The 12,367-nt window shown below is 39.1% G+C and overlaps 1 protein-coding gene across 6 annotated transcripts in view; it reads right to left on the bottom strand.

The window, feature by feature from the left end:
* Window positions 1-11,786, bottom strand: part of zfyve16 (zinc finger, FYVE domain containing 16) — a 45,112-nt gene extending 33,326 nt beyond the window's left edge. For all 6 annotated transcript variants that reach the window (XR_010015220.1, XM_063013673.1, XM_063013674.1 and 3 more), the window contains exons 1-4: window positions 11,668-11,786; window positions 7,402-7,500; window positions 1,743-3,715; window positions 1,485-1,581 (exon numbers count right to left, since the gene is read on the bottom strand). Coding sequence is in view for 5 of the 6 variants with exons in the window: in XM_063013673.1 (XP_062869743.1) it covers window positions 1,485-1,581; window positions 1,743-3,715; window positions 7,402-7,471 (2,140 nt within the window). In the remaining variant the exon portion in view is untranslated. The remainder of the gene's footprint in view (window positions 1-1,484; window positions 1,582-1,742; window positions 3,716-7,401; window positions 7,501-11,667) is intronic.
* Between the last annotated feature and the right edge of the window lie 581 nt (window positions 11,787-12,367).

Below are 12,367 nucleotides of genomic sequence, written 5' to 3'. Positions count from 1 at the left end.
TAGTACGTATACACACACACACACACTAATAATCTTATTATTTCTTATTATTGGTTCTTGCTGCAATTTGCCCATTTAAATGTAAATGCCAGCAGCATACTTCATATTTCTTAATTTGGATAATCATAATCAGATTATGAGTAATCCAAATAATGTACATGGATTTCTGGCCAGTAAACAGTTTATGAAGCTCATGTATACAAAATGTTTATTGTAAATTATGCTTAGTTATTCGTTGCCACCTAAAAACTGTTCTGTTGCTCCTTTTACACCGATCAGCCATAACATTAAAACCACCTCCTTGTTTCTACACTCACTGTCCATTTTATCAGCTCCACTTGCCATATAGAAGCACTTTGTAGTTCTACAATTACTGACTGTAGTCCATCTATTTTTCTGCATACTTTTTTAAAGCCTGCTTTCACCCTGTTATTCAATGGTCAGGGCCCCCACAGGAGCACCACAGAGCAGTTATTATTTAGGTGGTGGATCATTCTCAGCACTGCAGTGACACTGACATGGTGGTGGTGTGTAAGTGTGTGTTGTGCTGGTATGAGTGGATCAGACACAACAGCGCTGATGGAGTTTTTAGATATCGTGTCCACTCACTGTCCACCCTATTAGACACTCCTACCTAGTTGGTCCACCTTGTAGATGTAAAGTCAGAGACGATCGCTCATCTGTTGCTGCGGTTTGAGGCGGTCATCTTCTAGACCTTCATCGGTGGTCATAGGACTGCTGCCAAAACAGCCCTGCAACTGTGATGCACTGTGTATTCTGACACCTTTCTATCAGAACCAGCATTACCTTCTTCACCAATTTGAGCTACAGTAGCTCGTCTGTTGGATCGTCTGTTCCTTCCTTGGACCACTTTTGATAGATACTGACCACTGCAGACCGGGAACACCCCACAAGAGCTGCAGTTTTGGAGATGCTCTGACCCAGTCGTCTAGCCATCACAATTTGGCCCTTGTCAAACTCGCTTAAATCCTCACGCTCGCCCATTCTTCCAGCTTCTAACACATCAACTTTGAGGATAAAATGTTCACTTGCTGCCTAATATATCCCACCCACTAACAGGTGCCATGATGAAGAGATAATCAGTAAAATAATAAATGACAGATATAAATGCCTATTCTTCTCACCCTAGTAATCAAGAAAAACATTGATTTTTCTTGATTACACACAACCATGCATGAACCAAGCATATTAAAATGTTCCCATTAATAAAATTCAATAAAATGATCGTATTGACTAAATAAGAATAAATAATATGAGCATTCTTTTAGATTATACACTTCACTTTTCCTTCCACACCATACTCACAGCAAACAAAAGTTTTTTTTTTTTCTATTTCAGCAAAAAGCAATTTTATAAGTTACATACAACTTAAATTTAGACCTTTAAACAATCCAAGTACTTGTATACGCAGGTCATGCAGGCTCGCTTCCGTGGAAGTAAATGATGACATGGGAAGCACTTACCTCTTTGTATGGTTTCATAGCAGACCACGCAAACTCTGGCTTCTTTGTCCAAGTATTTCAATCTGCATTTACGGTTGCAACAACTGGCACAGTACACCTAAAATCAAACAGCCTAGTCAGTAAATGATACTCAATACTCACTCAAACTTTGGTCTGTCTAAGAGTTTTACATAGTGCATGTTCAGGCTATTTACATTAATGAAGTTACACTGGAGGAACCACAACAGGCAAATATGGCCAATTTGGAAACTAACTTACCTTTCCACATGCTCTGCAGTGATGTCTTCTTTTGGTAAAAGTAAATTTCTGTCCACATTTCATGCAGTTAGGAGCCTCAGAGTCAGGAACCCAGGGTGGCTGCTTTGAACCAAGACCTCCATCATCTGTTCCTGACTGATCAAGTGTAGCTGTTCCTTCCCCTGGGTAAGGAGGTGGCTCTGATAATTCTTCATGGTCATAAATGTCATTGTAATGCTCACTGGCAGGACATTCAGGGTTACTATCACTCTGACTTGGAGCCAGTCTGACTATGGGAGATACTGGAGAAGCATTCTCATCCTCAGAACTTGACAAATTCTCTTTAGATTGGCTAGTATGCTGTTGGATTATTGGTCTTCTTGTGTGGCTGGACAACTGTTTTGGACGTGCTCCTCCGTAATATGGTAGTTGGTTTGAATTGCATTGTGACTGTATTGCAGTGGGACTGGGTATGTCATGTGTATTAACTGACTGTGTAGTACTGTCTGCTTTCAGAGGACTACTATCCTGAGATGAGGAGGAAACACTGGAACCTTCACTTTCTTCTAACATGCAAAAAGATCTATCACTTTCAGGTGAGGCAAATGAGTCTACTGGACAGCTCTGTAACTCTCCCTCTAATGTCTCATGGAGTTCTGAAAAGCCATTGTCTACATATTTTTCAGCAGACATCCCAGATGTATTCGTTTCTGTTTGACCCATTAAATATGCATCTAGTTCTTCATCAGTCACCGATATCATATTTTGCTCACTTTCAGGAAGGTAATCACTGGTAAGGTCAAACTCTACATGGTAGTCAGGGCTCCTTGCACAGCTGGGAGACTGACTACCATCAGGTAAAGGGGTAACGTCTGAAACAGATAAAGTGCATTCAAAGTTTTTTTCAGGGGGCTGAGTCAAAAGTGCAGCTGGCCCGTCTGGGTTTGACAATATTTGTACCAGTTCAGGGTCATCCTCTGGAGACAAATCTGATTTTGTACATAGGGACGATTTAATTTCATCATCTGCAACAATATGGTCTTCTGTCACTTCATGTGTTTCAATCTTGTCTTTGGTTTCAACTTGTGTGGTCTCTTGAGAATCTAAAGATGGCACAAAAGATCCATTCACAGAAACGGCTAAGGGGGAGCAGGACAGAGAAGACTCGCCTTTAGGAACGATGGAGGGCTCTTTGTGGTCACTGCTTTTGTCATCCTCAGAGTACTCCACATTTGCTGAGGTAGGAAACCTTGGACCGACATCAACAGTTGCTTTTTCCTCTGTTAAACTTGAGGAATTTAAACTATCAGGGGTTATTTCAGCTTCAAAAGAGCTGTGGGAAATGCTGTGAAGTTGAGATAAGTCAGTTAACTCTGGAACTGAAGGCGTCTCTTCATTACTCTCTAAAGGTTTTAGGTTATTTGAAAAACCTTCAACAGTCCTGTCCACAGCTGCAGGTAATATGACATCCAGCAAACTAAGGCAGTTTGAGGGGCCATCAAAGTGACCACTAGAGTCCAACTCCTGTAACTCCTCATGAACATGTTTAAACACATTTCCTGGAGATGATACAGCCGGACTATTAAAATCTACCAAAAGCTCTTCTTCAACCTTTTCCTCAGCATTCTCTAGTTCTTTAAAATCATGATGACTGTTTGTTGTTGGAAGACTAGCGGTTCCTGTGTCATTAACAAGGTCACATACAGGTTTCAAAGATCTGTCTGGACAAGGTGGTGTCAAACTTTTTGAAGCTCTATTATCGACAGATGACAGAAGATCAACACCAGTCAATAGCTTTTCTGTTGTGTCTTGGGCTATTTGGCCATGATCATGACTAGATGTAGATGGACCATAATGCAGGGCATTGACATCAGGAGGAGTTTGTGAAACTGTGGATGGCTCTGGAATAAAGTGCTTGGAGTTCAAACCATGATAAGGGTACAAGGTTTGGTCCTGATGTGCAGAATTAAAAAATGTTGTATTCTCAGCCTCCTCTGGAAACAAAGCAAAAACATAATGTATGAATTTCAATAGTCACAAGAGATAATTTTAATTAGATCTAATGGTATAATAGTACAATTCCAAGACATAACATTAAAACCACCTCCTTACACTCACTGTCCATTTTATCAGCTCCACTTACCATATAGAAGCACTTTGTAGTTCTACAATTACTGACTGTAGTCCATCTATTTCTCTGCATATCTTTTTAGCCTGCTTTCACCCTGTTCTCCAATGGTCAGGACCCCCACAGGACCACCACAGATTAGGTATTATTTAGGTGGTGGATCATTCTCAGCACTGCAGTGACACTGACATGCTGGTGGTGTGTTAGTGTGTGTTGTGCTGATATGAGTGGATAAGACACAGCAGAGCTGATGGAGTTTTTAAATAGTGTCCACTCACTGTCCACTCTATAAGACACTCCTACCTAGCTGGTCCACCTTGTAGATGTAAAGTCAGAGACAATCACCCATCTACTGCTGCTGTTTGAGTTGGGTCATCTTCTAGACCTTCATCAGTGGTCACAGGATGCTGCCCACGGGGCGCTGTTGGCTGGATATTTTTGGTTAGTGGACTATTCTCAGTACAGAAGTGACAGTGATGTGTTTAAAACTCTGCTGAGAATAGTCCACCACCTAAATAATACCTGCTCTGTGGTGGTCCTGGAAGAGCCCTGACCATTGAAGAACAGCATGAAACGAGGCTAACAAAGCATGCAGAGAAACAGATGGGACTACAGTCAGTAATTATAGAACTACAAAGTGCTCCTATATGGTAAGTGGAGCTGATAAACTGGACAGTGCCTGTAGAAACAAGGAGGTGGTGTTAATGTTATGGCTGATTGGCGTATATGAATGATTTAGGCAGCATTTACAAGAACATTTTAGCACTCATCAAAACTGAACTCTTACCACTAATTCCAGTCTAAACAGTTAATAGAAAAGACACATTATTTTAAAAGAATTACCTTGGATCGAAATACCCAGATCTCCAAATAACCAGACTATCAGTCAACTTGGGCATTGTCTGGATTGGGCTTTAGTCAATCCCATTGATGTTAAGTGAGATGGCTAAGAAACTAATCAGAGTTCTCAGCTGACATCTAAAGCTGCACAATCCAGTGCTAAAAAAATCTATAGCGACAACTCAGTTACCCTCAGCTTGGCACACAATCAATGTGTGTCCAGGTCTATCATGGTAACAATCTTTGCTTATTAGTATCAATCTGCAAGATGTTACATAAATATTGGTCATGTTTCCACCTATGACAAACTAGCAAAATATATCAATGTAATCTGTGGTGAATGATAAATGTCTTTTTTTTTTTTAAATTAGCCTTGAGAAAATTAATAAAATGTTAATTAATTTGGCGTACAAAACGTTTAATATATTATATGAATACATGCTAAAACTGGGCTACTGAATATTTTTTAAGGAAAACTGGGCAAAACCATCTGCCTTTGAGCACCAGAGCAAGACATTTCCAAATAATCTAAATGTTGATACGTGCAACACAAGTTGGGACAAAGGAATGTTGACGTCTGTTGGTCCATCTGAGATAAGCTCAAGCCTAGAGAACTTTTTGCATACACCGATCAGGCATAACATTAAAACCACCTCCTTGTTTCAACTGTCCATTTTATCAGCTCCACTTACCATATAGAAGCACTTTGTAGTTCTATAATTACTGACTGTAGTCCATCTGTTTCTTTACATACTTTTTAGCCTGCTTTCACCCTGTTCTTCAATGGTCAAAACCCCCACATAACCACCGCAGAGCAGGTATTATTTAAGTTTTTAAATACCGTGTCCACTCTATTAAGACAATTCTACCTAGTTGGTCCACCTTGTAGATGTAAAGTCAGAGACGATCGCTCGTCTATTGCTGCTGTTTGAGTTGGTCATCTTCTAGACCAGGGGTGTCAAACTCACGGCCCGCGGGCCAGATCCGGCCCGCCGCGTCATTTGATCCGGCCCGCGAGAGCTTAAACGACTATGATTGTTGTGATGGTTCGAGTCGTTACAGAGACGCGCTTATAATTTAATGCGCTCCTGCGCCTTTAAGAGACAACGTGACATCGTAGTCATGGCAACTAACTTTAACCTTCGCTAAGAAGCCATGTGACTTTTATGGCAAAAGAACGCGGGGTAGCGTAGTCAGTAATGTAAACAATAATAAATAAATACAAATAATTATATTGCAATATAATACCCAAGCATTGTCTGTAAGTAGTGGCGTTTATATTCTCAGTTGTTAGTAAATGTTTAGTGAGTATATCACAGCGTTTTAGTTACAAATTTACCGTAATTAAATACTGTTGTTACTGTTACTATAGCAATTAGTATCTTTACACACAATTTTAACTCGTTATTTTACGTTTGGTTAAATCTCATATTGTACCAGATGTAACACTTGACTACAGCTGTGTGCTTTTACTGTATTAAGTTCTTTATTGTTTTTATTGTTTGTATTTTTACTTCATTTTGATGCACACAGCTGGGGAGCAAATAAACCGACTGTATTCTGAAGGGAGCTGTCTGTCTGTCTGTCTGTCTGTCTGTCTAGCTAGCTGAGAAAGGGGGATAAACTATTACTGAGGGCAGAATGATTGTCTTACAAATACACTGTAAAATCCTAAATAAACTGCATCTTTCAAAATGCAGGCTGATTTTGTGACCTGCAAAGTGACACAGCCCGCCAGTAGATGATGTTACACATATTTACACATGATCCTAAAATGTACAAGAAGATAAGTAAGAAAATTAAGCATGAGGAGGAAATTTAATGAAAGTGAAAACAAGTTTGTGCTTCAGGAAGAGAAACCGGTGCGTCTCTTGTGTTATGAGGCCGTGTCTGTGGTAAAGTAGAACAATATAAATGCAGAATTCAGCCTCCAAGAAAAACAGCAATGTGACTGAAATCACAGCAGGATACGTTACAGGCCCCCTTTGAGGGCCACCATAATGCTGATGTGGCCCTCGGTGAAAATGAGTTTGACACCCCTGTTCTAGACCTTCATCAGTGGTCACAGAACGCTGCCCACGGGGCACTGTTGGCTAGATATTTTTGGTTGGTGGACTATTCTCAGTCCAGCAGTGACAGTGAGGTGTTTAAAAACTCCATTAGCAATGCAGTGTCTTATCCACTCGTACCAGCACAACACACACTAACACACCACCACCATGTCAGTGTCACTGCAGTGCTGAGAATCATCCACCACCCAAATAATACCTACTCTGTAGTGGTCCTGTGGGGTCCTGACCATTTAAGAACAGGGTGAAAGCAGGCTAAAAAAGTATGTAGAGAAACAGATGGACTACAGTCAGTAATTGTAGAAGTACAAAGTGCTTCTTTATGTTAAGTGGAGCTGATAAAATGGACAGTGTAGAAACAAGGAGGTGGTCATAATGTTATGCCTCATCGGTGTATAATGCCTAGTTCACACCCTGATTTTCGCTCACCAACAGGTCGCCGCTCCCAATGGAACTCTTATCATCATTGTTGTTTAACTGTGAAACTTCCAACAATTCATGCAAATATACGTATGCAAATACATGCATTCTCGTAACAAGATCACAGACACTGCAAAAAAGCCTTGCTGTATAATTTGATCAGTTATTACAGTAGTCCAAGGGTGCAAATGTAGCCGTAGTACAAAAAGGTAAATGCTTTTACCTGTATTTGATTCAAAATCATCCAAGAGCTTGTCCAAGTCACATACAGCAGCTTTGAAGTAACTGTCCATCCTAGGGGTAAAATATGCTTTGCCTACCCCTGTGGAAAGAAAGAAAGAAATATTAAGGTAAAATACTTATATAGAAGTATGCTATGTTTTCTTACAACCCCAAATCAGAAAAAGTTGAGACAGTATGGAAAAAGCAAATACAATAAAAATGGGACGGGGGTAATTTATGGCTAGTAATGAGGTAAAAAAAACTCAATAATGATGTGATTCCAAACAGGTGATTGTAATCATGGTTTGATACAAAAGCAGCATCCAGGAAAGGCTGAGTCTGAGGATCCCCAGTTTGTCAAGAAATGTGTGAGAAAATAATTGAAATGTTTAAAAACAATATACCTCAAAGAAAGATTGGAAAGGATTTGCATATTTATCCCTCTACAGTGCATATCATCATTTTTTTAACGACTCAAGGAATCAGGAGGAATTTCAGTGCGTAAAGGTCAAGGGCGCAAGCTTAAGCTGAATGCCTGTGATCTTCAATCCCTCAGACGGCACTGCATCAAGAACCGCCACTCAACAATAGCTGATATAACCACATGGGTGAAGGATTACTTTGGCAAACTTTTGTCAAGCACTACAATACAGAGTTACATACACAAATGCCACTTCAAACTTTACTGTGCAAAAACAGAAGCCTTATGTTAACCAAGTCCAGAAGCGGTGTCGACTTCTCAGGGCTCGGAGGCATCTAGGATGAACCATCACACATGAAACGTGTATTGTGGTCAGATAAATCAGCATTCCAGGTCTTTTTTGGAATAAATGGACACCGTGTGCTCCGGACCAAAGACGAAAAAAGACCATCCAGACTGTTATCAGCAACAAGTCCAAAAGCCAGGGTCTGTCATGGTATGGGGCTGTGTCAGTGCCCTTGGTAAAGGTCATTTACACTTTTGTGATGCAGCATTAATGAAATACCGTAAATTGAAGTTGACCAAACAAAACATGAAATATCTCAGGTTCATCCTGTCTGCAATCAAATAAAAGTCAAAGTAAATGTAAGAAACTCTGTGTTTTTTATTATTTGCATTTTCCATACTGTCCCAACTGATTTGGGGTTGTAAATAAAATGGAGCATAAAGTCAGCATAAATATGTAGACATTTCAAATTTAAGTTAATTAATTAACACTTAATGCAGACACCAGAAATGCTTTAAACTAGTTTATTAACAATCTTGCCACAAACTCACAGACAATAACATTGTTCAGGTTTTGGAGCTAAATGCTGCATTAAGCTTTTTTAAACGTGTGAAATGAACCTGTCCTATTGGCAGTCATTAGATATTAATTATGCATGCATCATTATTAATGCCAAAAACTGATTTTTGCTAACTAATCATAAAAATATATATATAAGGTGTATCTATCTAAGCAATGCTACAGACCTGGTAGGTCATTGAAATAACACAGTTGGCCATGTCTGGGGGAGAGGGGTCAAACTGGGTTTATACTCATTAGACAAGTGTCCAAAAATTGGAATATTTTGACATTTTTAGTTGAATAAATAGTTCCACAGCCTATATGGAGCCTAACAATAGTTTATACTGTATTTGGTTAAATTGTTTTATAAAACATACTAAGAAAATCAGATCAACAACTAAATATGGTGGTGTTAATGACAGTGTGGCAATACTTTGCTGATTTAAAGCATGAGTGACTGAATTCTACCATAAATTCCATTAATTCTATCATAAAATCCTGATGGAAATGTTTGTCAGTATGCAACCTGAAGCTATAGCTCAACTGGGTAACGCAACAAGACAACAATCTAAAGACCATGCACAACAAGTACAAACAATAAAAGTTAATGAGGTTAGTAAAGTGGAAAATAAACTTCATGGCACAGCATCTTGTTCCACATCTTTCTCTTTTTCTAAAGGTTGCTCACTCACCACTCTGTATAATAAGGGAGTCGGGTATATAGTAACTGTTAAACTTTCTAAAGCAGTGACACTATTTTAACATAGTGGCTCATATACAGTCATGTGAAAAAGTTAGGACACCCCATGAGAACCGTTGTCTTTTTGAACATATTTAAACATATGGACATTTGAGCTTCATTTGAACAGTACTGAGAGATGGAGCTTATAAAACTAAACAAATAAAATGTTAAAAATTTAACTTTTAAACTCAAGTTGTAAAATGTAATGAACAAAAATGGAAATGTTTTGTGAGGAAAAAGTTAAGACACACTATGCCCTAATAGCTGGTATTTCCCCCCTTTGGCTGAAATAACCTCAATTAGACGTTTCCTATAACCATCTACCAGTCTCTGACATCGACTGGGAGAAAGTTTTTCCCACTCCTCCATGCAGAGTTTCATCAGCTGTGTAAGGTTAAGGGGTTTCTTGCATGCACAGCCCGTTTCAAATCACACCACAGCATCTCAATAGGATTAAGATCCGGGCTTTGACTTGGCCATTCCAGAACTCTCCATTTTTTTTTTTGAGCCATTCCTTGGTGGATTTACTGGAATGTTTTGGGTCGTTGTCATGCTGCATGGTCTACTTCCGCTTCAGTTTTAGTTTTAGTTTTTGGACAAATGGTCTTACATTTTCCTTAAGCACTCTCTGATACATCCCAGAATTCATTGTGGCTTTTATAATGGAGAGCTTGCCAGGCCCTGCTGCTGCAAAGCAGCCCCAAACCATGACATTTCCACCTCCATGCTTCACAGTTGGTATGAGGTTCTTGTGCTCAAATGCTGTGTTTGGTTTGTGTGTCTTCTGTTACTGTGCCCAAATAATTCAACTTTGGATTCATCTGTCCAAAGCACATTGTTCCAGGAGTCCTGGTCTTTGTCTAGGAGTTTTCTGGTAAACTTTAGTCTTGCCCTGATGTTTTTTTTTTTTTTTTCGACAGCAAGGGTTTCCTCCCTGCAGACCTCCCATGAAAATCAAACTTGTGCAGTCTCTTTCTGATGGTAGATGCATGTACCTTGCTATCAACTGTGGCAAGAGCTACCTGTAGGTCTCGTGATGACATTGTAAGATTATTGGAGACTTCTTTACGCATCTTGCGATCTGCTCTCGGGCTGAACTTGCTAGGACGGTCTGACCTGGCCATGTTGGCAGTTGTTTTAAATGTTCACCACATGTAAATGATTTTCCGGACAGTGGAACGGCTGATTTCTAACTGTTTTGATATCTTTTTAAATCCCTTCCCAAACTCATATGCATCTACAACCTTGTTTCTGAAGGTCTCAGAGGGCTCTTTAGATCTCACCATGGTGATAACACTCACTTCAACAATCAAGAGCAAACCAAACTAATGTCTGAGGTTTAAATAAAACTCCAATGTCCTCTAACGATGGTCTAATCATTGCAGCTGATGTGGTAATAAATGTGGGGGTGTCCTAACTTTTTCCTCACAATACGTTTCCATTTTTGTTCATTACATTTTACAACTTGTGTTTAAAAGTCATTTTTAACATGTTTTTGTTTAGTTACATACGATCCATCTCTCAATACTGTTCAAAGAAAGCTCAAATGTCCATATACACAATGTCCTAGACTGTGTATATTTCTTCTGCATACCTTTACAAAATAGTACATGGAACAGTGGTATCTTGCAAAGGTAGAGAAGAAAACCCAAACTGTGACCTTGTGTTTTAAAGATATTTGACAAGATAGTAAAATTAACCATTGAAAATAGCTTTGTTATTAATAATGAGCTGCTTAAACACAAGTGACACTGTCTACAGTCAATTAAGATGCTGCCATGCAAAAAAGTAAACATTACACTAACACCGAAATTAGTTGGCAGCTGAGTTCTAAAGACTTTTTACTGGGTACCCTTAAAGTGTTAACATTTTATCACGAAACTGTAGTTTCAATTAATGTTTTTTCCATTACCTAGCCAGTCTGTATTCCTGTACCTGGTGTTATGGAACACTGCTGTGCGGTTAGGATAAGAATAATTCCGATCGCTAGGACCTTCTAGTAGCTAGTTAGTTGCTAAGAGTAGATATATCTAACAAATGTAGCACAATGTATCATCTTTATTAGCTTAACATTTACAAATACACAGAGCTATAGGTTAAGATAAATTGCCGCTGGTGAACCAGTTAAATGTTTTCTGTACAGTTTAACCGTGGGTAAAAGGCTAACTAGCCTAGCAGCTCAGGCGCTTCTACTGGATAGCTAACAACTAAATCCCAGTAAAATGAGCAGACATGTCTGTTTGTGTGTGTTATCTACCATAAAAAGCTTCATAGTTCGGTCTTCATTCTTTAGGGTGTTATTCTGATCCAGTTGGCTTATTGAACTGAGAAGAATTCGAAAGCAAGTCTAAACAATCATTTTCTTCCACGACAATATTCGAGCCCAGTACTGCCGCTGTGCGCCGGTGTGTACGCTGCTAAAACTCTCTTAAAGACACAGTACATCTTTTAATGAGATTTAAACGTTCTCTGACTTTATACTGTACATCTTCATTAAAATAAATGTACCCCTTATTTATTTACTTTGACCTTTATTTGATTGCAGACAGTTTAAACCCGAGATATTTCATGTTTTGTCTGTTCAACTTAATTTCATTTGTTAATATACCTCCATTCCTGCATTTCAGGCCTGCAAGACTTGTTGGGACGGGGGCAATTTAGGGCTCGTAATGAGGTGAAAAAACTAAATAATTATGTGATTTCAAACAGGTGATTGTAATGATGGTTTGGTACAAAAGCAGCATCCAGGAAAGACTGAGTCTTTGATGAGCAAAGATGATCAGAGGATCTCCAGTTTGTCAACAAATGTGTGAGAAAATTATTGAAATGTTTAAAAACAATGTACCTCAAAGAAAGATTGGAGGACATTTGCATATTTCTTCCTCTACAGTGCATAATATCAATAAACGATTCAAGGAACGCCCTTAAGCTGAACGCCCGTGATCTTCGATCCCTCA

Source organism: Trichomycterus rosablanca, chromosome 18, assembly GCF_030014385.1.
Source record: "Trichomycterus rosablanca isolate fTriRos1 chromosome 18, fTriRos1.hap1, whole genome shotgun sequence".
Taxonomy (NCBI): domain Eukaryota; kingdom Metazoa; phylum Chordata; class Actinopteri; order Siluriformes; family Trichomycteridae; genus Trichomycterus; species Trichomycterus rosablanca.
Note: the sequence above shows the minus strand (reverse complement) of the source record. Positions and strands in the feature narration are given on the sequence as shown.